The sequence below is a fragment of the Nymphalis io genome, chromosome 11 (assembly GCF_905147045.1).
Source record: "Nymphalis io chromosome 11, ilAglIoxx1.1, whole genome shotgun sequence".
Lineage (NCBI taxonomy): Eukaryota > Metazoa > Arthropoda > Insecta > Lepidoptera > Nymphalidae > Nymphalis > Nymphalis io.
Window position 1 is genome coordinate 609,394 of NC_065898.1, and position 27,169 is coordinate 636,562.

Below are 27,169 nucleotides of genomic sequence, written 5' to 3' on the forward strand. Positions count from 1 at the left end.
TTTATTTTCTTTCATATATATCCCTAATGTATATTTATTTTCGCCTAACCCTGTTGTCTGTCATTCTCTCAGCTTTTATAATTTAATATAATTTATCTAAATAGTATAATAAGTATATAAACAGAGTTAAAAGAGTCTGTTTTAGATATAGTCTAAAATTGTGTATTAATTGTTATCTTGTTTGAAAAGGGTAGCCGAGATAGCCCAGTGGTAAGGACGTGTGAATCTTAACCGATGATCGTGGGTTCAAACCCGGGCAAGCACCACTGAATTTTCATGTGCTTAATTTGTGATTATAATTCATCTCGTGCTTTACGGTGAAGGAAAACATCGCGAAGAAACCTGCATGTGTCTAATTTCATTGAAATTCTGGCACATGTGTATTTCAGCAACCCGCTGTGGAGCAGTGTGGTGGAATAAACTTCAAATCTTCTCCTAAAAAAAGGGAGAGGAGGCCTTTAGCCCAGCAGTGGGACAGTCACAGGCTGTTACGGTGCGGTTGTTTAAAAACCATTGTATATGTGCAACAAAATCAAGAGCAAAGGTTTCTATGATATATCTATTAACGATACGTATATATTATCACAGATTCTGTGGTTTTTTTAGTATGAAACAAATTTAAAATAAAAAAAATATCCTATATTAATTAAAGTGTTCATAGCATTTGCTTTAAACGCGACATCTAGGCTATATCTTAAAATAAACCTACGTTTCAGAAAGGACTCCTGAAACCATATCTATCATAAGGTAAGGTAATAGTTTAATATCAATCAATCTCGTAGTTTCTAAACAACAGACAAACCTCTTTACAATAGCAATAAGACATTCGGCCTTGTTTAACCCAACTTACTGTATAGCAACATAATCATTACCTCGCTACTCTACCCGAGTAAGAAAAGGAAAAATACATAACAAATAACGCGAACGATGACAGCGTTATATACATAATTATGTGCATCTACGATGAGCTACGAGAATAATAAACGTATTATAATATTAACGCAAGGCCATAATTTTCCTCGAGAGTGATGACATTGATGTTTCAGAATAAACTTATGAATTAGATACTGCACTCTTGAACCTCTTTATATAAACCACGTGGAGACGATTTTAGATGTCATCTGATAAATGTAGAATGATAAAATATCGCATCGATCGTTCCGCAACTATATTTGGTTTTATTTGAATTTTATATAAAATCTTTATTAAACTATACATGTATCGATTACTTGCGTGGTAGTTAGTGGTAGGATCTTGTGCTGGTTAGATACCACACTTACCATTCCATTCTTCCACAATATTTATTAAATAAACAAAACAATGAAATACAAAATTTTATTTACATATTATTATCGTCAGAACATTCTAAATATTAATGAGAACAAGAAGAAAATTACCGAAAAGTTATCAAGACGATATTATTTCCGCCTCACCACCTCACCGGGTGGCGTGTCAACTTTTTCAGATGTAATCTCGTATTGCGTGTCCAATCTGTGAAACAAAAAACACCTTAATTACTCAATCAAAACACAGTCGACTCAACAGTGTGCTAATTAAGGTACATTTTGTTGTATTATTAATGTTGAACATGTATGTTATTTATATCAGTGTTAGTTATTATATATCATTATCATAACAAATAAATATAGATTTTATTTATTAACTATGCTCTGTTTTTATTTATGTCAGTCGATATTTATTAATAAGGAATAAGCTCCAAACCTTCTCCTCAAAAAGAGGAGAGGAGGCCTTTAGCTCAGCAGTGGGACATTCACAGGCTGTTACGGATATTTATTAATTGGTTTTCTTTAATTATAAATGCCTTCATTTATCTACCGAGCATCCTGAGACGACTATATTTTTTATCTTTTTTCATTGAAGCTCGATAAACCTCCGTTCTCGTTTAACTTAATTTTTACATTTTTTCTTATCACCCACAAAAACTAACAGTAAATGTACATCACAAATATTAACTATATTGTGTTTACTATTCAAATTAACTCCTAACGGCTGTAATAAGCCGTAAGATTTTTGTATGTTTGTACACGCATATCTTAGGAATTACCCTCCTGATTGACTAAATATTTTGGCGGTAAACAGTCCGTTTATTGAAAAAGTTATATGATTTTAGGATACGATCTAAGTATTGAAAAAATTAAATTAATCGCTAGCCAATCTTGTAAAAACTGGACAAGTATCATATCATGTATATGTAATACACATACCAACCAATCATTCTACTAATTTGTTATGAATACGATACGTTCTCGATTCCGATTGTGAACGGCAACTTGATAGTGTTAGTAGAATAGGAAAACTTGAACGGCAACGATTACATTTCGATTACGATAAAGTGACAATTTGTTTAGTAGAATTGCTCAGGTATCCAGGTTATTTAACGTGAACGACGCCATGAGAAACAGCTAGTAACAGTATTTCTATTTATCAGAATAAAAAGGATCTCATTACTTATTTAAATATTGTAGTGTAGGTTGACTTATAATGCTGTCAACATTGATTTATTGCCGGCAATCAGAATTAGAATTTAATTTAAATATTGAAAAAAAAGACATTTTATAATATAAAGAATGATATTCATATGCTATCTCTTTTTAGTAACGAAAAAAGAATCGAGATACTTATATATATAATTGATGAAACAAGCATATTACTTTATATATAACTACAGCCTAACTTATAAACGTTGCTAAGCGACCGATTAGTTAAACAATGCTTTGTCTTTTTCTTTCGAATGTCAAATCAATAATGAGAGAAAGAGTTAAATCTGTGTTTAACTATATAGTCGCATAAGCAACGTTTATAAATAAGGCCGTAGTACTAAAACTCGGCGTAGTATTGGCGCTTCTTGTAAATCAAATAGTAAATGTTTTCTCGGGTAATTATCAAGTAATGGACTTTAATGGGAGTTTCTCTTACCTTTGCCCTTTAATATCATTTCCCCTGTCCCCATTCCTGTCATTACTAATGCTCTAAGTGAGCAAATTAAAAGAGCAGTTGAAATCAAAATCAAAATGTATTTTATTCAAGTAGGTAATTTTAAACACATTTTTAGAGTAATTTTAAACGAGTTTTCACCCGCGGTTTCGCCTGCGTGTTAGATGTGCGTGTAGAAGATAACATGTTAGGTATAATGAGCCTACCTCCCTTGGGGCTCAAGATTACTTTATCCAAGTTTCATTAAAATCGGTTCAGTGGCTTAGGCATGAAAGCTAATATATAACATAACAGGCAGATAGATAGACAGATTTACTTATATACACTTATATTTACAATCGAAGAGGCAATATATATATATATATATATATATATATATATATATAGCCCCATTCGCACTTAATCTATTCTTAATTAATAATTATAAGAGACCCGGACTCAGAGAGAAGAAATTTGAAGCCCCACATTCCTAAGCAGTTAAAGTAAAATTACATATTTTTTGGCTTAGGCCGGAGCCTTGTATGTCTAGTCTAGATCTAGTAGGAAATAGCCTTTTTATTTCCACTGAACCATATTCAATGAAAGCGTTATACAATTTTGAGAGAGTTCGAAGTCAATGCCACCAGGTGATCGACCTTTCAAACCCGGGTCGTTAGTTCGATTCCCAACTTGACCCGTATAATTTCACTGTCTTTATACGACTGTACGTGTAGATGGGACTTACTTAAATAATTTATGAATTTCTAATAGCATTCGCGTGTCCAATGATTCATGGGGCCGAATCTTATAATTTGTTTGTATATATTTAAATTGTTAAGACGCTACAATGACGTCGGTTGACTAATATTTTTTACTGTGTGTTTTTTTAGTATCACTTTAGCGGTAGAGTGTTATATTCTTTACACTTCAGCATTTTGTTAGTTTCGTCTGCTCGCGTCGTAAAATTTTCAGCATAATATATATTCTAAGAAAAAATAAACTATATAGGCCGTCCTTATTTAATGTAATATTCTTCTTTTAGTTTACGTGTATCACCAAGCCCCCTCCGGCCTATACTCCCCGGAACATGCTCCAATCTAAAACCTTCCTCATAAAAGGAGAGGAGACTTTAGGCCAGCAGTAGATAGTATATTTACAGGTATATAAATACATAAATGGAGAAAGCCTCGTATCTAAGAAGCTTTTTTTAACTAATGGCATAGAAATAGTTTACGAGCTTCAGTGACATTCATAACTTTTAATCGCTAAAAAGTAAATTATTCCCTCCCTCTCAAAAAACTATTTAAAAACTAATAATTATAAAAAGTACAGTTTTTTTAATAGAATATATTGCAATACGCCGGCGTGCTTTAGAAGACACACAGCGCCATCTAGTTTAATTTCCACATACCATTTTACTCTGATCAGCATAGTATATTCCGATTAAATACAAACTATATACCGCTCATAGAAACAGTTGCAATGAAATTCAACAAGTTGTCGGAATGAGTTGAATACTCAAGACGTACCACATCGTATTATGCATGCGGTGTGATGTATCTACAAGTCACCTTTGAAGGCGGTCAATTACCGCGGTTGTGGGGTCCTTTCATATCGGAGCATATTCTTTACAAGCCTATGACGTAACTACCGGTGTTATGCTTTAAGCAAACTTGTCTAGATTAGTACGAGCTGATGATGATGTCCTTCTGACTGATTGCCGTGAATATAGCCAATCTCAACGGAGAAACCAGCGGAGAGCACAAGTGCGATGGAACGGCTGGTCCAACGGCTTCACGTGCTTCCTGAGGCACGACACTATAACCACTGCCTGCGTTTAAACTCCAATCTGCTGTTTTGAATTTCGAGACAAAATAACTACTCTATATATAAAGCAATAATCGAAACTAAAACTGAAATACAGTTAAAAGCATTTCAAAATCTTATCATCATATATTTTTTTTAACTATACGTCTATGTGATCTATCAAGTATTTTTCACGATCCGTAAATATATTAAATAGAAATAATATATTACTGTTCGTTCATATTCATCAAAAACTTTTCAAATGAAGTGAGTGATTTGAACCTTAGTACGGGGGTTCTCTCTCTTCATAAAATATTTCTTAGTGCATAAACATCTAATAACTTTTATAGGCTCGACTTGACTTTAGCTACATGTCCGTGAATGTCCCACTGCTGAGCAAAGGCTTTCGTCCTCAAATTAACTAAAGATTCTATGTCAAAAAATATATGACATAACTTTTGCTTTTATTTTTCATCGAGTCTATGTGAAATACCTTAATTGTTAAAACAGGACTACCCTACGGCTATCGCTAGTCGATAAGTAACCATAATGTGCGTTTAGCAATTCTGAACATTCCAAGGTTTTATCGGCGTGTCAACGGACAAGAAATCAATTCCATATCATGTTGATTCCCACACGAAATTTGGATAACATTAGAAGTTTTTTTGTGGCCAATGTCCCTCGTTCTCCTTATCCGTTTCAGTATATTTTTATGGGACAGGCAGGCGAGCGAATAAACAGCTTTATGGTAAGTACTTCGCATTAGATCAGCATGGGGGAATAAGTAGCTAACAGGAATAACTTTTAGTAACAGGAGGCCTTTGGACAGCAGTACGTGAGACATCTACATACCATTACGTGTATACTACATACACCGAATTCGATTGATCTAGAGTTTCAAGCTTATGATTGCACATTAAAACTGGTATTTTATTCCACAACGATTACGGTTGCCGACGATATCAGAGGCGTTTGCAATAACAAAGTAACGATAGCAATAAATGATAAGCTCGTAATTCAAGTATTTCAAAGAGGGATCAATTATAATAACCCTTTCACTAAATTCAACCCGGACAGAACTATAGAATGTCTATAGAAATATAGAATATTTTATTTCTAATTTAATTCCACCTTATTTCTATTTTTATATAGCTTTTTATTCATCAAAATACACAGTATGTCGCAAACTCGGTGCAAAATATTAATATAGCATAAATTAAATACATAATAGTTAAAATGTTAGTATTTACATAAATTATCATTATCCTCATTAATTTCCACAATACTTAAATTATTTGTACTTTCAAAGATTTCATTATATTATCATGTCGGTGACGCAAAGCCACGCAAAGTCTATCCCCTACGATAAACTAAGACCCCTTTAAGGAAGACAACTGTCACTTACTCCGAGTCAATGAAGATCACCTGTGCTTTACGACGTCAAATGGAAACCAATATTTATATTGCAAATGTGTACCATACCTCTATCAAATGAATTATGAAACTTAGATTCTGATGCTACCTGTTAATAAACATGCATACACTTTAAAATAACATTTTAAAAAAATCATAGATAAGATACAACAAACGCACGGACAACATTAATAGTGCAACATTTTTTTAACCCAAAAGCACGTGGAAACCATTTGGGAAATTTAAAAGCTTTATTAAGTTTCATATTTTTAAAAAAGCTAATATAAAGCTATTTGGAAGATTTTATAATAGAAACGAAAATGTTGCTCCAGGGAGGAACATATTGACTTTGCGGAATCGTAAATATAAAAACTTCGTGCTATAATGTTATTTTTACAGCACTATCTCAGTAAATGTTCCGACGAGATAACGACTGAACTTCGTAAAGACATACTTTACATTAGACGACAATAAATTTAATTAAAAAAGCCGAGATGGCCTAGTGGTAAGACCGCGTGAATCTTAACCGATGATCGTGGGTTCAAACCTGGGCAAGCACCACTGAATTTTCATGTGCTTAATTTGTGTTTATAATTCATCTCGTGCTTAACGGTGAAGGAAAACATCGTGAGGAAACCTGCATGTGTCTAATTTCATTGAAATTCTGCCACATGTGTATTCTACCAACCCGCATTAGAGCAGCGTGGTGGAATAAGCTCCAAACCTTCTCCTCAAAAGGGAGAGGAGGCCTTAGCCCAGCAGTGGGACATTAACAGGCTGTTACTGAAATTTAATTACAAAACATATTACAAGCATATTTAGTATTCACTTCATACTTAAACTTCGTAATATAAACGAAGTTCACAAACAAACTATCATAACACACGAAATTTAAACTAACCGCCTAACTTATGTACGATCACATTTCCTCAAATTGCTTTAATAACATTTCATACCATTATAACTCTTAAATACACGTATATAAGAACTAAAACCAGTAAAAGTTGTATTAGAGATCATAGAAATTAGGGCGGTGTGAATGGGGTCACTTGGACCCGTACTCGTACCTCTTTGATTAGAACTCATTTGTAGTCCTTGAAACGAGTAGATTGGAAGGGTATCGGACAGGGTTATAATCTAATGATGTCTCTAATGCCATGTGAAAAGGGTGGTTTACAAATGACATCAATTCAAAGCAATTTAAAATTATCTACAATATAAAGAAATGTTCAACCATGTAATCTACATATAGATATACAATATAATACATTTCTTACATTGAATCTTTGCCAAATAAAAATAAAATATTTTTTTTTTAAATTGACTAATTTAGTTTTTAATTTTAAGTGCGACTGCTTACATACAGACAAATTGTTTAAGATTTTATTTTAATATTATGTATAAACTTTCGTCATAAATTTAATGCTACATAATTCTTAAATTAAACGACTAAACCTCACTATGCACGCAGCAAATGAGACATAATACGCTATTGAATATAGAAGCTACATGTACCCTAGATCTTATAGTAAGAAGGTATTTAGTTATTTAAATTCGACTAAGCTGCAGGAAGAACTTCATTAATAAAAACAAAATAATAGCAACATTTATTCACAATTTAGTCTAATTTCACTGAAATTCTGCCACATGTGTATTCCACCAACCCGCATAGGTGGAATAAGTTCCTAACCTTCTCCTCAATAAGAGGAGAGGAGGCCTTTAGCCCAGCAGTGGGACATTCACAGGCTGTTACGGATTCACAAAACTCATATCATCGCGTTATCTTCGCGAAAAATATATCCGAAAATCTCTTTCATTTTACAAAGTCGGAAAAAGTCTCACATATAACAATGTTGATGATATCAGCGACAAGTCAAACATATACACGATAAAGGCATTAACCCTTTCGATTCCAGAATATGTATAATACATAAGGCGCCGTCTTGACCATATCCCGACATTATCAATAACTAAGTCACATTATTGCACTCAACACTCCGGTAAATGAGACTTAACACAAACCATTCATCAAACGAACAAAAGCTTTTAGCGGTACAAAGGACCGGCATCGTGATCGACCGGGTTATGACAGAAACGCTGTGAATAACGGTTGTATTTCTTCAAAACAATACATACGTATATGTATATAAATAAAACAGCAACGAAATTGAAATTACATAATGGAAACGCCAAAATACAACTTTTCAAAATACAAGTTTTATCTGCGAGTTGTTACCGGGACTATGAACTGTGTATTTAGCGCGAAAAATAAAGTATTTTCAACTCATAAACTAAGTCTACAATCAAATGCTAAATGAAATATTTTTTATTCTATTTAAGTCGTCACAAGTTGTGGTGTAGAATTATGAATCGTCATGTTACAAAATATATTAAATGTAAAGCGATTCGGAATGTAGATTCTCTCAAGAAGAACCGAAAAAATATCAGCATTTACTTATTTCCACGTTCAAGGAATTGGTCAAATAAAATTGTCAGTAAAGTCATTTATATTTTGGTCTCCGGTTTTAGACTTATGACTAATGTATTTTTAAGTCTTAGGGTCAGGGGACATACAACCACGGAATCCTACATACATAAATTGATAATTTTTTAGATAAATAATAAAATTGAAAAGTGTTTAGATAATAAGTTAAGACAAGAATATTTTCTTGTTTTTACTTTGCAGCTACTTTCTTTTTTTCCGTAGTCGGGTTTTAGTTTTTAAAATTATTTTTTATATCATAAGGTTATTGCGATAACCATCAATTAAATCTGCTTACTAAACATTATCTGTCGCAAAAGATAACAGATTATATTTGTATCAACTACAAAGAGCATATAAAATGAGATAGTAAATTAGAAACGCGTACCCTATTACTAATAAATGCGTTCTCATCTTCTTTCAAATGTCAAATTACGGATGACAGAAAGAGAGACATCAATATTTAACTATTCGCCAGCAACGATTATTATTTAGGCCATAAAGTCAAACCTTTAAAGACAGTTGACAAATAATGACGTCACCAAATGTCAATTATAAGCTCTCCAATCTCCAAGTCTATGGGCAAAGTTGTATAATTGCCGTAAAGTGGCATTTATAGTCCGTTCAAATTATTCATAAAAAAGTGAATTGTATTGATTCCTCTTGTTACCAGCCTGCATGTCGTGGACAATCAGCGGTCGATGAACTTTGTACACCTGGGGTGTATAACCTTATGCAGGGTTGATACCAAACATATAAACCACTAATGTTTTTTTCATCACGCATTACTCGTTACAGTATAAACGATTTACGTTTACAAAGTAATATTTCGTATTTTTCTAAATTACAATTCAATTTAAACAAATTATTTTACTTTTAATTAAAAAGGTAAATGGGACACTAAACTGTTAATTACGGAGGTTTTAAAATAAAAAAATAAAGTAATCTATGGTCGTAGCACGATATTAAATTTCAGTCAACCCTATATAAAATTTCACAAGTGTTCACATTAAATGCATAAGGATAATACGTTGTATTGATAAAATACGAGTTTTTTTACTTATCTCCAATTTATACGCTTTTCATTTGAATACACTAGAGCAGGGGTCAATGGACGGCTAACTCTGTATTTAAAAGTTCAGGCTCTGACATCTTTTGTAGTTGTGCACGTGCGCTCTTTCTTAAATTCCCACGGAATATGGCTTTTTATAGCTTCCATACCGCCATTATTTGATTGTATAAAAAGCAATAGAATTACAATGAATCTTTTATGGATTATAGAGGGGCTCTTTTGTTATAATTATTTATAACAATTGTTGTTGAAACATATTCAGGTGAGTATGTTTGAATAAAACTCTTCAATAACTTATGAATTTGAAATTTTCTTTCTCATTTAACAACCTCACTTACTATAAAGGTATAAAAAGTTTGTTTTTTTTACGACTAATAGCTACAGAACACGAATTCAGTTTTGGGGGTGAAAGAAATCATTATCATGAGAGAATGCGTAAAACACAAAACATTTTGGAATGTAAGTATTTTGAAATGTTAAAATATCGATAAGAATAAGACAATTACATTTTATATTATGTATTAGTGCGGCGGTCTCGAAGGTCTAGAAGGGCTAGAAGGTCTAGAAGGGCTAGAAGGTCTAGAAGGGCTAGAAGGTCTAGAAGGGCTAGCTTATAAGATTTGGGGACAAATCGTGGGTAGAACCACTTAAAAACCCGGAGTATGAAAGTTTACACTCCCATGCCTCGGGTAGCACGTAAATCCATTGGTCCTTACATGTAGTAACTAAACTTTTTCCGTGTTCCATTCGCCCGCCATCCTATCGGATTATGAGCGAGAATATAGAAAATGCACTTATGTTCGCGCAAATACAAGTGCACTATAATTGTATGCATACATGCAGCCTCAGGTAAGCAAAGTCGGATTGACGTAATGTGATACTATTATTGTGTTATATATATATATATATATATATATATATATATATATATATATATATATATAGCCGACTATTATAAGAAATTGATCAAGTCGGCACTTTTGTGTTTATTCTACGCGATATATCGCCTATTGGAAATAGATTTCGCATGTCGATGTCAAAATCAATTTAAAACAAATGAAAATCTGTAATTAAGCGAGAAAATATGAAATTGAAAATAAATTATAACGCGCTTTAAAGATTTAGTTTACGAATTAATTAGGAAAAATGCGCCTTCCTTATCGTCAATCTACTGCCGTTGTTTTAATGCATTTCTAAAAAAACTAAGCTACAAAATGTATAAAACATTACAATGAATTTAAATCATGTTCCTCACTTTGTATTAAGCAATTGCTTATTTTAATAATAATAAAAACAATTTACCTCAAATTTCTAAGACGACAGTCGGAGATAATGCTAAGCCTGGACCTGGAGCCATCCAACGGTGGTAGGGTCGCTTTCGATCTTCCAAGCATACTAAAAAAATTATCAAAATTAAAATATACTATAAAAGTCACTATACAAGTATATTAAATGTAAGGTGTTTTTTTAATTTGAAATAAGTAAGGAAATTGGCAAATGGGCTGTCGATTAGTGGTCACTACCGTCAAAAAGATTGGCTCTGTAAGAAATATTAATCATCCCTTACATCGTGATCACACCACCTACCATGGGAACTATATTATTTCCCTTGTGCCTGTAGTTACTGCAGTCGATCAACCTTCAAACCAGAACGAAAAAATACTAAGTATTGCGGCAGAATATGTGATGAGCAGGTGATACACATCCACTACCCAGGAAGGTTTGCACAAAACCTTACCACCACGAACACAGGTTAATACTCATCTTAAGTTTCTAGTGAGTAATTTGTGAAGCAAGTATCGTGTATTTATAAATATATAATAAAGTCAAATGGCATTTAATAGAATGATATATATTTTATATTAAAAAAAGAAATACATTCATTTCATCTTCCAGTCTTTTAATAATAACAATAATAACAACAAATAATATAATAATAACAACTTGAAAGCCATAAGGACGAACTATATATATATATTATTCTGCGTAAGTATGTACGAAGGTTTCTGGCTCAAAGCAAATCCTTATTTGTTTTTTGTTTGTTTGTTTAAATATAAACGTAGACCCTTATACTACTCGTGTGAAACCGGGACGGGTAGCTAGTCTTTTAAAAAACTATTATTGTACTATTGTCTATTATTTGTGGATGATATACATATGTAATGATAATGATTGTTTGTTTTCTTGTTACCTTGCTCGACTGAACAACTTGCTCTTCTCGGTGAGTCTCCGTTTCGGTCGTAGTTTATCAACAGTCGAATCACCGGCGCCTTGGAATGATCCGTTCACTGGAGTTGTAGTTTTTAGATCACACAACATTGATTCCTGTAAATAACCACACGTGACACACATTTATGGCGTAGCAGTGTCGGTACGAACAATATTTTTCTGCCACGTTGATCTAGTCCTCTTATAAGATTTTTTTTATAGAATAGGAAGGCGGACGAGCATATGGGCCACCTGATGGTAAGTGATCACCAAACGCCCTTAGACATTGGCATTGCAAGAAATGTTAACCATCGCTTACATCACCAATGCGCCATCAACCTTGAGAACTAAGATGTTATGTCCCTTGTGCCTGTAGTTACACTGGCTCACTCGCCCTTCAAACCGGAACACAACAATACCAAGTACTGCTGTTTTGCGGTAGAATATCTGATGAGTGGGTGGTACCTACCCAGACGAGCTTGCACAAAGCTCTTCCACCAGTAAGATACAGTCGGACTGGGACGACTGTAGAGGAAATATTCGTAATACCTGTATATTCTAACCTCTATATAATAAAACATTATTTAATTTTAAATTAAGAATGAAATTAAATTTAGAATTAACCTTAACCGATAACTCTCCATTATTATAATCTGTGATCTTCTCCAGTACTTCACTCTCAGTGCCGATGTTACCAGCTGAACTAGTAGACTCTGTTTCCTGTACAAATAATACTTGAATCTAAAATTGAAGTTGATTAACAAAACTGATTATAATCATATAGCAAGGCCTATATATTTATAGATAGTAATTCTCTATGAACCTTATCTGATAAAGCAAACCCAATTATCGTCGCTGGTTAAATCAATATACAAAGTACTATGTCCCAAAGCAACAAACTATGTAAGTTCGTCTATCAGGGTCATATTATCTATATTTTGTTAAAGCGCCGCATGCGCTTATAAGGTTAATTTTATCTACCAAACACCGAATCGAGCGGTTAAAAAGATTCTTTTTTTGAATTTGGTAATAATAATTTTTTAATGAAATATATAAAAATAAAAGCGCGCGCATCATCCTTTGATTGAGTTGAAACTTTCTATTGTTCTTGGCAGTTGACGTGAAAATATCTGGCATAGCACCATCAATATTTGAATGTTCTAATATGTTATCCACATATTAGATTCAAATTAGATCCAATAGTTTCAGCAGAAAAATATTTAATAACAAAAAACATTAAGCTTAAGTAATTCATATTTGACTTTGTACTTTCATTAAAGTTAAAAGACCTTACGCCTTACAAAAGTACTTAGTTAAACACGAATTTCTCTCTTTCATTGCATATATCATTGCATTGCTTAACAAATCACCCCAAGTAGCATTTATAGATAAAGCCGATAGAAACTATGTTAAAATAAAACTAACATAAGTAATCGTTTTTGAAGTATCATTTGACATTTCAGTTTGATCGTTTGGAAGATTAACTTTACCGGGAAACCTAAAAATAGTAATTAGTGCTGTTTAAATTATTTATATTATCTGTACTGGTATAGTGATTCAAACACGTTAGTCTTAACCGAAGATCGCAAGCTTAAGCCCGGGAAGGCAGCATGGACATTATAATTGTAGAAAAATTTTTACTGGTAGGGCTTTGTGCAAGCTCGTCTGGGTATGTACTTATCAGATATTCTACCGCAAAATAACAGTACTTGGTATTGTTATGTTCCGGTTTGAAGGGTGAGTGAGCCAGTGTTTACTTACAGGCAAAAGGACATAACATTTTAATTCCTAAGATTGGTGGCGCATTGGCGATGTATGCGATGGTTAACATTTATTTAATAATGTCATTGTCATCATGTCATAATGGCGTTGGTGACCACTTACCATCAAGTGGCCCATATGCTCGTCCGTCATAAAATCCATCATAAAAAACATACATCAACAAAGTTTTAGGTTTCGTACGAGCTAAGGTATCAGCCATATTGTTTATTTTAAAACACATTTTGATGGTTCATTGGAAATCATTTTGATTTACAAATCAAACGTTTACAAGATCCAAATTTTATGGTCTCACAGTGCGTAATGCTTGCACAAATAGCAAAACAATATTTCTACATGGTGTTTTCTTTGATAACGACACCATCACGATTAATATATTAAAAACCGATCACTTACTAATTATATCAAATTAAGCAAAGCAAGTTATCATTAACAATTTTAGGGCAAGTTTTCACTATTATAATATCCTAATAGATTTCGAGTTCAAATAATAAACGCAGCATTTTTGACTGGTGCTTTAAAATAGTTTATACTAGTTATTCTTGATAAGCGGTTTGTATTAATATAATTAAAATTTCTAATCATTGCCAAAAATAGGGCGGTATCAGCGATGCTATCGGCGAAGCGATGTAACAAGAACCCTAACATTGTTCAAATGTAAGTAACCAGTATTCCTTTGGTATGTCTTCAATAATCGGCATGTCTATGGAAGAGGAGCTCGGCCATTTCCTCAATATTTCATCTTGTATCTCTTCATGGATATCTAACTCTTGTCTACACCATGTATCCTTGGGTGATGGATCCGGGAGGTCGTCTGGTTGCCAGGACTCTTTACGTTTAGGGATGTGACAACGTGGATGGGCGCTCGGGTCTTCACCCGGATCGTGAGGGAAGAAATACCTTTAATTGTATTTAGTAAATAGTTATTTATTAGAATAACAAAACGAGATTGAGTACATAAAAGAATATGTATGTGTGTTATTGCAATAATAGCGATTTTACTGAGCATCGGCTCGGCTGTGAAGGAAAACATCGTGGGGAGACCTGCATGTGTTGCGTGGAGTTCTTCCTCTTGTGTATCCATCGACCGCTTTGCAGCACCGTGGTGGGATAAGCTTCAAACCTTCTACTCAAGAGAAAAGGTCTGCTGGGCATGACATTTACCGACTTCATCACCTCATCCCGTAAACATTTTTCTTTTAGTATAATAGAAATATGGGCATTTTACCAGTTTATTAATTTTAACCATGCCTCCGATGCACAATATGCAGTAAATAATACATTCTGTTTCGCCATGTACTTCTTGTAGCAGATCCTTAAAGCGTCTTCGATTATTTCCTCGCGTATGTCGAAGATCATCAGGTCATTTTCTTCCTTTTGAAGAATTTCCGCCCTATAAATTCAGGCAACGACCAGAGTTAAGCATAAACCAGGATAAGGCAAATAAACGCAAAACTCTCTTTAAGTTAACATAATCTTTACTCATATTATAAATGCGAAAATGAGTTTGTTTTTATTACGATTTAAAGTCTTATCTGTTGTATGTTAAATACAGGTTAAAAATGAACTAAAAAAATAAAATCAAAATACAAACTACTCCTTTATATAAGTAATGTGGAGCTTTCAAACTATGGAAAAACGTATGGCCCATACACATAGGACCCGCTTGAACTTTTGGACCATAAAATACGATTAAATGGATTACACTCTAATCTTTAAATATGAACAAAATGAATAATTTAATTAAGTAGCAGTAAGACGATTCTGTTTATTTATTTTCTTACTTTAATTATATTCGCGATACATCAATGTGGTCCGTAATAAAAAAAAAACATTTGTTTAAATAAATTTAAGAGATCTATTGGTACCACAAAAAATAAATCAATAAATATTCATAGTAATATTCATTCAACGAGTGTTAAAAATATAGTACTGTTATTGATTAAAAATTAATCAAGTGTAGTTGCGCATACCATGGTTAAATTTACTAATATAAGGATCAAAACTCAAATGAATTGCTTTAAATTATTGACTTAATATTAATTATTAATATCCTTTACATTACATACAAAGTATTTTCATGGACTTGTCGAATTACTACAAGTTAGTTCTATGTTACCATGTTCGTTCAGCGACATCTTTTGGTAATGCAACCAAAGTTCTTTGATCATCAGACAGCTGCAGTTTCTTTCCTCTTCGTGATAATTTAAATTTTCCAATATTTGACGAAGCTTTAATGGACGTAGTAGTCATATTATGATAACACAAAAAAAATATTTTTGATAAATTACATGTACTTTTAAAAAAAATACAATTTTATAGTAAAACACATAAATATAATAATTTGACATTCAACGACAAACTTTTATAATTGTAATGTGTAACAATATTATTGTCATTATTGGTTTTATCAATGACGACTTTTATCTAGCCTCCATGTTTTATCTGTTCAAGGATTAATCTCCTAGGTAATAACTTTGTCAACACTAAGTAAATATTTATTCAGTAACGTTAAAATTAGCATTCAATAACAAAATATTACGTACTGTTAATAATAATATTTTTCAAAAATGGCCAGAACCAATTTTGTCTATGAAACAGCCATTTAAATGTTGACAGTTGTTTAAAAACTTAAGTGACAAAAACGGAACGAAAACTAAAAGATACCCCGAACTTACTTTTCTTGAAATATTTATAATTCAGTATGGACAAATATCATTTCATTTAAAAAGTGTATTGTTTGATTGAACACTAAATGATGAGTGTATATTTTATTTTCTTGGTATTTGTTATTGCTTGATAACATGTATACTTTAAAAGGAGTATTTCCGGAACCGAGTAAGTTGACATATTCTCGTTACATTTAAATATAAATAAGTTTATAAAATTGATTAATTGTAACTTTAATATACTGCTCTCGTTAATACCACTATTATTATTCTCAGAAAAGGAACAAAAAAGGAATTTCATAAAAGAAAATATGAAACAACTAAAGTTAATTCAGAATAAATCACCTAAAGAGCCTAAATTAACTTTAAAATCTGCCCAACCATCACGTCTCACCACTCCAATAACTGCAAATGCTCTCGGACAAGTCAAATCGTCACCATCAAGCAAAAGCGGTAAGGGTACATTAAATGTCGGTAAATCGAGCTTATCGAATAGGAAGAAATTCAGTGATGTTCGAATAAAGAAGGGTGATATGGCCGAGTTTCTACGAAGGAAAGAGATGATACTGACGAAGCAACCCGAAGAATCATCAGGCGATGAAGTCCAATCTTCAGAATCATCAAGTCGATTACGAGATATTGGTTGCCAAACTATAGAGTCAAATTTAGCTCAGCGATTAAATGAGAGCACTAAGCTAACTATGTTATATCCAATGAAGGAAAGTGATGACAATGAAGCCAAGATGAAAGCCAGTGGAGATTCAAGGAGTCAGAGAAGTCCACCTCGTGCACTTTCACCTCGTCGGGCCGGTGATGATATGATGGAGGAAAAGCACCGGAGTCGTCTGAATGCAATTTTAGATAGAAAGGATAAAGATCCATATTTACCTCCAGGTAAATCTTTTTCTTTTTTAATAAATCTGTATATAACAGTAAAAAGGTAGTATAGCTTATGACATAAAATTTTATAAAAGAGAAATGTATAACTGTGCTATTGATTAATACATTAACATAACATCATTTAATTTTAATGTGTTACTTTGCAGGATATGTGTAAAAATATTCAGAGATAGATAAATAATACATAATCTGTGTCCTTCCACATAATAACGACATGAACATGACCTACTTGTTTTTATGATTCATTAATTGCTTAATAATAATTTATGTCATACAATGTAGATCAATGTACATATAATGCTTTGCAAAAATTTTTTATTAATACTGTAACTTAGTCATGATCTAAGTTGTATACTCATTCTAAAATATATTAAACTTTCTTTTTCATATATGGTAAGGTCTATCGCTGTACTAGTCTTTAATTTCAGCCTTCTAAAATACTAAATGTACAAAATAAATACTAAAATATTGAGTATTTTTTATATTATAGTTAGGCAGACAGGCAAATGGACCACCCAATGTTAAAATTTCACTACCACCCATAGACATTGGCGATGTAAGCAATAATAACTATTCTTTACATCTCAAACGCACCACCAACCTTAAGAACGAAGATGTAATGTCCATTGTGTATGTACTTACACTGGCTCAGTCACCCTTTGAACTGCAATGCAACAACACACTAATTATGTTTAGCGGTCGAATATCTGCGGAGGATATTGATTATATATTATATTTGGTTGAAATTTAATATATATATAATTTAATTATTCAGTCTTAAATATATATAATTTAAAAGTTCACTAATTTCCGGAGCAAATCACTGGAATAAATTTAAATTTCAAGATATAGGTAGCAACCAATCAATTAAAAGGTCTTGGCCAAGACTCTTGGTATTAAATATTTGTAGAGTTTGTTATATAGATAAGGTATAGGTATGAAAACAGACTTTATTTATTATATCAGTTTGTTATCCAATTTGTGTTTATTTTTAGGTTACCAAAAGGGTGTGTTGCCAAAGTATCTCCGTGATAGAAAGGATAGCACTAAAGAAGTTGAGGATACAAAAGCTGATGATGATAATACAATGTGTCCTCCTGGCCATGTGACCCTCCCCGACAATGAAAGGAAAGAAACATTACGCATGCTTCGAAATAGTATGTTATTTTTGACTATTATTGTTATTTATTTATACTTTATAGTTTTATTTTGTGATATCTGCCTTCCTTTCCAGAAATTTAATGGTTTGTATTTTCTTTAAGGTTTTGCAGAGTTAGTAAGTGAATTAAACAAAATGCCAGTAAAAACTGACACATTAAGAATGCGAAATAGAAAAATGGAACTCGAGAAGCAACTAGCTAAACTGGAAGAGGGCATCAAAGTTTTCTCCCGACCAAAAGTGTTTGTTAAGATAGGAGAGTAAATTGATAAACCAAATAATTGACATATTTAAATAATTTTAAATTACTTGTAAGACATTAAATATATTTTGTATCTTTAATACTTTCTAGCTTTCGAACTGGAAAGAAATTAACAATTTTTTTTATATGAACAACCATTTTTAATCCGTCCATATAAATTTGAAAGTTACCAAAAATAAAATGTGAAATTGTTGTGATAACTTAACTTTAATTTAGATTAATTGTATGATTCTTGTAATTATATATTTGTATGGTTTACAGTGATTCTATCTTTTGGAAATTTAAATATATGCCTATATTATATATAATCATTTCATTTTTTAAAACAAATTAACAGCTGTAGAACAATATTACCAATCCTACAGATTTGTGTTTGTAAAATTGAAGATAAATATTTTTAAATAATGAACATGTTTAAAAAAAACATTTGAACTCAAATCAAGACGAGTTTACCGCCAAACCATATGCTTAAATTTTTTGCGATTCTTATTGTGTTCTTTATCATATAGTCAATGATATATTTCACAATTTGCTTTTATTGACACTAATCAAGTAATAATTATTTAAACAACATTTTATTTTATCTTGTCATGTGTAAAATTTACATTAACAATTGTAAATATTTAATTGCTTGGTGTTATATAATTAAAATACCCTTGGAAGGTAATATAATTTTTTAATAAAAAAAAAATATATTGTGCTACTTTTCCTATTGAGCTTTTGAAGCTACCTATAAAATCCTAATTAATAACTTAATTACTTTAATTTATTACATTGCAATATAACCCAAAAATATCCTAATACTATGGTAACAATATATGTAATAATTTAAAAATTAACTAAATACTTTGGTAGCTACCTATAATTTTCTAACATGTTGAAATAGGTGATTATTAAATATTATGGGTCCTTTTCTATATGTTATTTCATCGAATGTGTGCCAGTCATAGAAAGAAAATTCAGGAAAGAAAAATTTTATTTCCCTCTCTGCCGATGTAATGGAATCTAAAAACAATAAATAATTGGAACTTTAATACAAAATTTCAGATTTCATTTAAAACTTAACAATGCAATTACTTTAGTACAGCTAGAGAAAAAATAGAACTTAATATTTTTCTGGAATGTATTTACAATAGTTATGAGCAAAATTCTGCCAATGTTTCATGTTTTCTCACCATAATCGGATAGATAATAAATATATGCATTTTATATTTACCAGAACCATGCGCAACATTTCTTGTATCTGATATACCAAACATGCCTCTCAAACAGTTTGGTTCTTCAAATTGTGCCTTATATACTTTGGTAGGGCCGAGCATTTTTCTCCAAAGTTTGACTGCATTAGTATGACTTATAATATGTAAGTCAATGCTACCACTGAAAAAATAAGTTAGCCTTTGAATGATTTGGGATAATTTTGAAAATGCTACTGTATGAGGATATTAAAAACTTTGATATAGTAATACTTTTGATCAACTATAATTATAAAACTTTGAGTTGGTAATATATGTATAATATTAGTAGTTACAGAAAAATATAATTAAAATTGAGTTTTTTTTTAAACCCATGTAATTTTAAATGTGATTTTTTTCAAAAACCTTCCTACATTATGCTAAACTTTATTGTTTGCACTACAAATATATTCAACACAGCTTTATTTCTACCACTCAGTTAATACCATCAATAATATTTTCTCAACTTACGTTTTTTCTTGAAGTGATTTTAAAATACCTATTGTTAAATGAGTCTCACATTTCCTAATTGGGTGGCCAATTAAGAGATTAGTTTTACTTTACTGTCTAAAATGTAAATGTTTATCATAATATGTGTGAAAAAATTACAATAAATTTGAACCATGCATTTATATATTAGATAAAAGGAGACAGTTACATTTTTCTTTCAAAACTGAAATTTTACAGTTGCAGTAGTGTAATGTAAACAATAACAGCTAATACAAAATAATCGATATATAGGTTATGTATTGCAATACCTGGTCATAAAGGTTACTAAGCGGTTAAAAAAGAACTTTTCAACATGTTCCTCATAGAAATTTTCTGCAGTTTCTTTTTCCAAGCAAATTCTTTTCGTTTTTATTACGATAAAACTATTTTTAATAACGTTTCTAATATATGAGAGAGCGACAGGATTCTTTACGGCGTGTGGCTTTATTATTGCCAAAGATAATTGTAATTTTTGCATTTTAAAGAATTTAACTTTAAAACGATATAACGATTAATTTTTCATTCATATTTAATAAATAAATGATTTCTTATTCACGTAACTTTTATTTTAAGTTTGACATTTAATGTGATTCTGACATTTATCGACTTTTCGCGAAAAACGTATTACTGTAATATTCTAAAATAGAGAAATTATTAAAATATCATTATAAATATCTTCGTGCATTGACCAGTAATCTTTTTTGTACATATAAACAAAAAAATAATTAGGTCACTATGGATGGTTAGTTACGTACCCTATAGCCTCTAGATTAGCGTTTATGATAAATTATCTGTTCATACGTCAAAAACATTTTAAAAAATTAAAGCATAAAAGTCAAAACAATTCACACTACGCGTGAGAGTCTTAATTATTTAAACTCCATATAAAACTAATTAAAATGCCGGAAATGGAAATAAAAAGGAAAGGAGAAGAATATTCTGTAGTACCGGCTAAAAAAACCCGTCATGAAATATCGGTAGTTGGAACAAGAGAAAAAGCGGTTGTTACTTCTACGGTAAGATAGTAGGAATCATTCTCATAGTTGATCAATTTTATAAGTTTTATTATAATTCTCAGTGATGTTGTTTTCCAGGTGCCGAGGACTTCAAATCTCTACGCGCCTATAATGTTACTAGAAGGCCATCAGGGAGAGATATTCACGGCTAAGTTTCATCCTGAAGGCAAGCACTTAGCGTCTGCAGGTTTTGACAGACAAATATGTAAGTAAATCATAATAAAAACAATAATATATCGCTGATTAAAAAAACCTCAAAAATTAAACTAATCAAGTCAAATAATATCAATCCAATAATTTAGAAAATCTTTTAAATGTGAAAGTAAAAAATTGCATAATATTAATAATATACTATTTTTAATATTTAGATTGAGATTGGCCATAAGTAACAGTTACTGTTCTGCATTACTGTCATATACCCATTCGTAATTCTATCTTTTTAGAACTTTGCCTTGGCTTGCCTGGCTATAACTTAAAAGTGATTATATCGCCAAACATTTCGTTTTTTTGTGTTTAAAGGGTATAGAGTTGCTTATACTTAGTGTCAGTGTCTGCCACATGCCCTATGTTGGCTCATTTGCATGTCTAATTAATAATATTAATATTTCAGTCCTTTGGAATGTCTATGGTCAGTGTGATAATGTCATGGTAATGAAAGGCCACACGGGTGCCATAATGGAGCTTTGCTTCTCCCCTGATGGTGCTCATTTGTACACATGTGCAACAGACAATACAGTTGCCGTATGGGACGTACCAACTGGAACAAGAATCAAAAAGTTAAAAGGACATGCAAGTTTTGTGAACTCAGTATCGGGTATGTATTGTATCATATATGTATAGTAATGTATGTATAGTATCGGGTATATATTTTATTACTTGTTTACGTCATGTAATTATACTATTCAATCATAAGTAATTTATTTATTATCTTGATCTTACACTTTTTTCATTACTTTCAATCAATCAATTTAAATTATTTTAATAATATCTCAAAATAACAATTGATTGTTTGATTCTAAGGTCATATAAGATTCATTTAAATGAAAACAACATATTAAAATTAAATGAAACGAAATCATAATATTGTGATAAAATAATAAATCATAAGTACATTATTTTTTTTTATATTATATTTTGTTGTTGTTTCATATCTATTTACAAGAAGTGAAAGTGTACGAAAACAATAATGTAATAAAGAAGTTAATTTTTTTATTTCAGCGGCAAGACGAGGGCCTGAACTGCTAGTGTCTGCTTCTGATGACAACACAATAAAATTATGGGATGCTAGGAAAAGGAACCCAATAGCATCATTTGACAGTGCATACCCTGTCACTTCTGTGCTATTCAATGATACAGCCGAAAAAATTATTTCCGGTGGCATTGATAATGTGATTAAAGTATGGGATATAAGAAATAATCAAATAGCTTATAAGATTAAAGGACACACAGATACAGTTACTGGTAAGTGTCCAAACTGAAACAGATGTCGATAACAGTATTTTTCATCTGTGTAGTTTCATGTGTGTGATAGGATTGTGATATTTGGATAGTAAATATTTAATTAATAGTTGAGAGAATTTTGTATAAAATATATTTGAATTGTAATTTACTCTCACTTTATTAATTAATGCATATATTTTTATAATATCAGGAATGGCCCTATCATATGACGGCTCCTATTTGCTGTCAAATTCAATGGATAATACACTGAGGATATGGGATGTGAGACCGTTTGCTCCATCTGAACGATGTGTCAAGTTAATGTCTGGACACCAACATAACTTTGAGAAGAATCTACTTCGATGTGCTTGGTCTCCTGATGGATCAAAGGTAAACTTAATATATTTATTTTGTGTATGTGGCTTTCCAATTGCATAAAGTACAGATAATGTTATTGGTTCTTGGTATGTGCATAGATAATAAAATAATAGAAAATAAAATTAATTTGCCATTTAACATATTAAAATTTTTTATCAATACACAAATAATCAATAAATCTTATTACATATTAAAAAAAAATACTTTTTGGCTAAAGGATGGCTTGGATTTAAGCTAAGTTTCCAGCACAGGAGTGATCAGGAACAATAATTTTGAATTCTAACCACATTCTAAATCTAATATATTTTATAAGAGCAACTACGTGAATTCCTGAACTTCTCTCAATTAATTAAAATAGTGATAATTAAAAAATGCTTTATTGTTAAGCTTACTTGAATAAGATACATTTTAACTTTGTGCATATTGTAAAATTTAGAAGTAGAAATAGTGTAATTTGGTATTTATAATCTGTACGGTTACTATCTGGTATGTGTTGCTACTTTAAAAAAACATATACTTATGTAACATATTTTAAACAGATAAAAAATAATTATTGTTTTTAATTTTTGTCATGAAAATGGGTAGAGTAAAATATACGGCTTTGTGCAGGCTACTAAGGAGTACGCATTTATCAATTATTCTACCGCGAAATAATAACTTTGTTTCACTGTGCTTTCAACTAAACTAGTAAGCTCTTGTACAGGAACGAGGGTTATATAATCTTAGATTATATGGTTGGCGTCATATAGACGATGTAACAACTGGTTAATACTGCAGAAACGGGATCGTGGTAAAATTTAGCACAACGTTATTTTACAAAATACAATAATTATATTATAATTTTTAGGTTGCAGCAGGTTCGTCAGACCGATTCCTGTACATCTGGGACACCACGTCACGCCGGGTGCTGTACAAACTGCCCGGTCATAACGGTTCAGTAAATGACGTCCATTTCCACCGATCTGAACCGATCATGTTGTCAGCTTCCAGTGATAAACAGATATATTTAGGAGAAATAGATAACTGAAATACATTTATAAATAAAACACTAATTTTTATCTTCCTCATTTTACTCATAGTTCTACCCCGCTTATTTCTGTATATATATATGTTGGTGCTAATTCCAATACTTGCTTAAAGTTACCAGTACAAAAGACGAGAATGTAATCATTAAATTAATATACAATGTCTTTGAGACAGCAAATAATTGACCTTTAATTTAATATCGGATTTACTGAAATTTTGACATAAATTATGTATCGGCTTGCAAAGCAGCAGCATGGCTTGGTAGCAATATGATTAAAGGGTTGTTAAAAAGAAATCTTAGTCAACCACATGGATGTTAAGATTTCAAGATATTGATTGGTTAATTTATCTGTGCTATTTATTTATATTAAACCAATACTTTCACTGCCGTCTACTCGAATCTGTATCCAAACGTATCTCGTCCATATGCTTCACGACGCGGTTCCGAATTGTATATGATACGATAATGAACAAAATTTTTGATTTTTTATGATGGTTTGTGTGCTAGTGCTGCTACATGCAAATACAGATTATAAAACTATAAAAATAATGATTCAACAATATTTGTTTGAGCTTCTCATCGAACCTCTATCAAATAAAAAGATTAGTATAGACTTTTTTGTTTGAAAAATAAGTATACTATATATTTTTTGCATTTAAATAAACCTTTACATTTAATATTAATTTCAAACATTTCGAATTAAATAGCAGAGTATTTTCAAAAATGTAGAATGCAGATTAAAATATAAAGAAATTTTTGAGGTAGTCATTTGAAAGAAATTAAATAAAAATAGTTTATTAATTAAATTGTAAAACTATTATACCATCTTTTATTACAAATAACTTTAATGTAGCATTTATACACAGAGACTCTTGGGAGGGGGTAGCTCTGGTATAGAACCTAAACTAAAATCTAAACTTTCAAAAGCTTCAAGGTCACTTTTTGATAAATCTTCCAAGTTACTATAAATGCCTTCATCATTGTTGTTTTGATCATATGTATTTCCAATCACACCGAAAACATCTGATGCAGGCTTATTAGATATTTGAAAAATATTTTGAGAATTATTGCTGAAAGGCGAACTCAATTGTTGGTTAAATAAATTGTTATGGTGTAAACCTTGGGCTGCTCCCGCAAACACACTAGCTGCAGTATTTGTAGTCTGATTGAAAGTATTCCTGGTTTGTGTAGGACCAAATATGTTTTGACTCGCTTGAGCAAATAATGATTTAGCCACCTCTTGATTTTGTGTTTGAAAAACTGTTCTGGTTGGCACTGGTTGCCCAAAGGTACTCTGATTTGCCTGAGCAAATATTGACTTAGCTTGATTATTCTGAAAACTGACTGATGGATTTTGTTGGGGCCCCAATCTATTAAAAACGGATACCCTTGATTGACTATTTTGTTCATAATTGGGAACACTATTAAAAACTGAATTATTTTGTACAGCACTTCGGAATATTAATGATGCAGCATCGTTTCCTTGTCTCATGCTGTTGTCAACCACTTCTCCATTTGTTCTTCCATTATTTGATTGTGATGCTAAAAATAAACATTAATTTCAATATTTAAAAAATCCATTACAATATGTATATAACTAATTTTCACAAATAAATAATTATAAGGTATGTACAATTATCAGATATTCTATTACGAAACAGCAATAATTAATATTGTTGCGTTCTGGTTTGAAGGGTGAGTAGGTAGTGCAACTACAGGCCCAAGGGAATTGTTAATATTTCTTACAACAACAACGTCTATTGTTGGCGGTGACCACTTAACATCAGGCCCATTGGCCTGTACACCTACCTATAACATAATATATATATTATTAGTTAATCATTGTATACTAATGGAATTTAGTGTGAAAATATACACATTGAGAAACAAAATTCAGGGTATAAGCCACTTCTACTAGCTAAACTATATGAATAATTAATAATTTTTGCCCATTTTGAACTCACCTCGATAGGAATATTTGTTGCCAAAAATATGTTCAAATCTACAACTTTGCCCATAACGGCAGTTTCCTTGTTGAAAAAATTTACAAACAACCATTTTTAAGTAAAGGATAATTAGTACTAAGCTTAAATTTCATTGAATGGATAGTTTTTATCATCAAGATCTCTTTTTAAAATCTTTAATCATTTATAATATATACATATAATGATTATCGTCAATATTCATACTTCATCGTAATAATTTTAAGCTGTGGCGACTATTATAAAAACATTATAAAATAATATATGTCTATGCAATAAATTATTAAATCAAAATTTTATTGAAATTATTAATTTAACACTAACATAAGCTTAAGTTACCGCGGTATATATAATAATGAATGAACTACCTATGTATTGACATTTGACATGAAAATTTAACTGTCAATGTTATTGAAGAATTCATAAATAAATACATGACATTGGCAAAATATTTTACGCTCAAATAGCGTAGATACACGCCAGAAAAGAAAAAATAAATAAATAAAATTAGTTGTATAACGCTTCTAAAGCCTCGTCGTCGTAAAAAGAGACTTATAGTTTGTTCATAATTTTTGCCTGAAATTTTTCTTTTTTATCGGCTAAGACATATTTTGCAATCAATACTGCCACTGCAGATATAGCTACAATTTCTTGAGTAGCTCGGACGGTAGCATTACTGAATACGGTTTTTTATATGTTATACTACAGTTTTAAATACGAGGTATCATTGATGTTTGTAAACTCAGTTCCTTGAACTCTTGAGCTTTGACACGTGCTATATTTAAATAAAATTAATAATTGCGGGCCTCCACTGTAATCGTGCACTCATAGTTATTAAGACTTTTTTGATTTTGTTTCGAATGTATTCGATTGAATGAAACGTCACCCGATTCGCTTATATTTTAAATTAATCCGTAGACA

General features: G+C 31.4%; 5 protein-coding genes across 6 annotated transcripts; 2 read left to right on the forward strand and 3 right to left on the reverse strand.

Moving 5' to 3' along the window:
• Window positions 1-1,321: 1,321 nt before the first annotated feature.
• Window positions 1,322-16,300, reverse strand: LOC126771700 (uncharacterized). Its single transcript, XM_050491724.1, has 8 exons — window positions 15,814-16,300; window positions 14,923-15,087; window positions 14,361-14,594; window positions 13,341-13,413; window positions 12,540-12,635; window positions 11,899-12,032; window positions 11,010-11,102; window positions 1,322-1,491 (listed from the first exon to the last, which is right to left on the reverse strand). The coding sequence occupies exons 1-8, from the start codon at window positions 15,945-15,947 to the stop codon at window positions 1,419-1,421; spliced, it is 1,002 nt and encodes a 333-aa protein (XP_050347681.1). The 5' UTR covers window positions 15,948-16,300; the 3' UTR covers window positions 1,322-1,418.
• An 84-nt stretch (window positions 16,301-16,384) lies between these two features.
• Window positions 16,385-19,263, forward strand: LOC126771639 (enkurin domain-containing protein 1-like). Its single transcript, XM_050491641.1, has 4 exons — window positions 16,385-16,532; window positions 16,640-17,257; window positions 18,259-18,420; window positions 18,526-19,263. The coding sequence occupies exons 1-4, from the start codon at window positions 16,499-16,501 to the stop codon at window positions 18,684-18,686; spliced, it is 975 nt and encodes a 324-aa protein (XP_050347598.1). The 5' UTR covers window positions 16,385-16,498; the 3' UTR covers window positions 18,687-19,263.
• Window positions 17,564-20,980, reverse strand: LOC126771684 (nucleoside diphosphate kinase 6-like). 2 transcript variants are annotated; one of them, XM_050491702.1, is made up of 4 exons: window positions 20,675-20,980; window positions 19,901-20,061; window positions 19,544-19,689; window positions 17,564-17,970 (listed from the first exon to the last, which is right to left on the reverse strand). In XM_050491702.1, the coding sequence occupies exons 1-3, from the start codon at window positions 20,881-20,883 to the stop codon at window positions 19,544-19,546; spliced, it is 516 nt and encodes a 171-aa protein (XP_050347659.1). In that variant the 5' UTR covers window positions 20,884-20,980; the 3' UTR covers window positions 17,564-17,970. The 2 variants fall into 2 exon arrangements, with proteins under 2 accessions (XP_050347659.1, XP_050347658.1); XM_050491701.1 differs by lacking the exon at window positions 17,564-17,970 and having other exon boundaries at window positions 19,390-19,689.
• Window positions 20,981-21,225: 245 nt separating this feature from the next.
• LOC126771633 (U5 small nuclear ribonucleoprotein 40 kDa protein) lies at window positions 21,226-24,297 on the forward strand. The gene is made up of 6 exons (XM_050491631.1): window positions 21,226-21,421; window positions 21,500-21,626; window positions 22,032-22,235; window positions 22,640-22,882; window positions 23,073-23,251; window positions 24,087-24,297. The coding sequence occupies exons 1-6, from the start codon at window positions 21,305-21,307 to the stop codon at window positions 24,264-24,266; spliced, it is 1,050 nt and encodes a 349-aa protein (XP_050347588.1). The 5' UTR covers window positions 21,226-21,304; the 3' UTR covers window positions 24,267-24,297.
• Window positions 24,298-25,045: 748 nt separating this feature from the next.
• On the reverse strand, window positions 25,046-26,506 carry LOC126771666 (uncharacterized). Its single transcript, XM_050491674.1, has 2 exons — window positions 26,231-26,506; window positions 25,046-25,808 (listed from the first exon to the last, which is right to left on the reverse strand). The coding sequence occupies exons 1-2, from the start codon at window positions 26,322-26,324 to the stop codon at window positions 25,123-25,125; spliced, it is 780 nt and encodes a 259-aa protein (XP_050347631.1). The 5' UTR covers window positions 26,325-26,506; the 3' UTR covers window positions 25,046-25,122.
• Window positions 26,507-27,169: the final 663 nt, after the last annotated feature.

What these genes read in the sequence shown, in the direction of transcription:
- LOC126771700 (XM_050491724.1), bottom strand. Translation starts at nt 15,947, where the DNA reads ATGACTACTACGTCCATTAAAGCTTCGTCAAATATTGGAAAATTTAAA. An exon ending in TGGTTAAAATTAATAAACTG is followed by an intron (nt 14,595 to 14,922) that starts GTAAAATGCCCA and finishes ATACAATTAAAG; the next exon opens with GTATTTCTTCCCTCACGATC. An exon ending in TGTCGTCTTAGAAATTTGAG is followed by an intron (nt 1,492 to 11,009) that starts GTAAATTGTTTT and finishes TTTGTTTCACAG; the next exon opens with ATTGGACACGCAATACGAGA.
- LOC126771633 (XM_050491631.1), top strand. Translation starts at nt 21,305, where the DNA reads ATGCCGGAAATGGAAATAAAAAGGAAAGGAGAAGAATATTCTGTAGTA. An exon ending in AGGTTTTGACAGACAAATAT is followed by an intron (nt 21,627 to 22,031) that starts GTAAGTAAATCA and finishes TTAATATTTCAG; the next exon opens with TCCTTTGGAATGTCTATGGT. An exon ending in ACACACAGATACAGTTACTG is followed by an intron (nt 22,883 to 23,072) that starts GTAAGTGTCCAA and finishes TTATAATATCAG; the next exon opens with GAATGGCCCTATCATATGAC.
- LOC126771639 (XM_050491641.1), top strand. Translation starts at nt 16,499, where the DNA reads ATGTATACTTTAAAAGGAGTATTTCCGGAACCGA. An exon ending in AGGAGTATTTCCGGAACCGA is followed by an intron (nt 16,533 to 16,639) that starts GTAAGTTGACAT and finishes TATTATTCTCAG; the next exon opens with AAAAGGAACAAAAAAGGAAT. An exon ending in ATTACGCATGCTTCGAAATA is followed by an intron (nt 18,421 to 18,525) that starts GTATGTTATTTT and finishes ATTTTCTTTAAG; the next exon opens with GTTTTGCAGAGTTAGTAAGT.
- LOC126771666 (XM_050491674.1), bottom strand. Translation starts at nt 26,324, where the DNA reads ATGGTTGTTTGTAAATTTTTTCAACAAGGAAACTGCCGTTATGGGCAA. An exon ending in CAACAAATATTCCTATCGAG is followed by an intron (nt 25,809 to 26,230) that starts GTGAGTTCAAAA and finishes GTTTATTTTTAG; the next exon opens with CATCACAATCAAATAATGGA.
- LOC126771684 (XM_050491702.1), bottom strand. Translation starts at nt 20,883, where the DNA reads ATGCAAAAATTACAATTATCTTTGGCAATAATAAAGCCACACGCCGTA. An exon ending in TTAGTAACCTTTATGACCAG is followed by an intron (nt 20,062 to 20,674) that starts GTATTGCAATAC and finishes TTATTTTTTCAG; the next exon opens with TGGTAGCATTGACTTACATA. An exon ending in AAATGTTGCGCATGGTTCTG is followed by an intron (nt 19,690 to 19,900) that starts GTAAATATAAAA and finishes TATTGTTTTTAG; the next exon opens with ATTCCATTACATCGGCAGAG.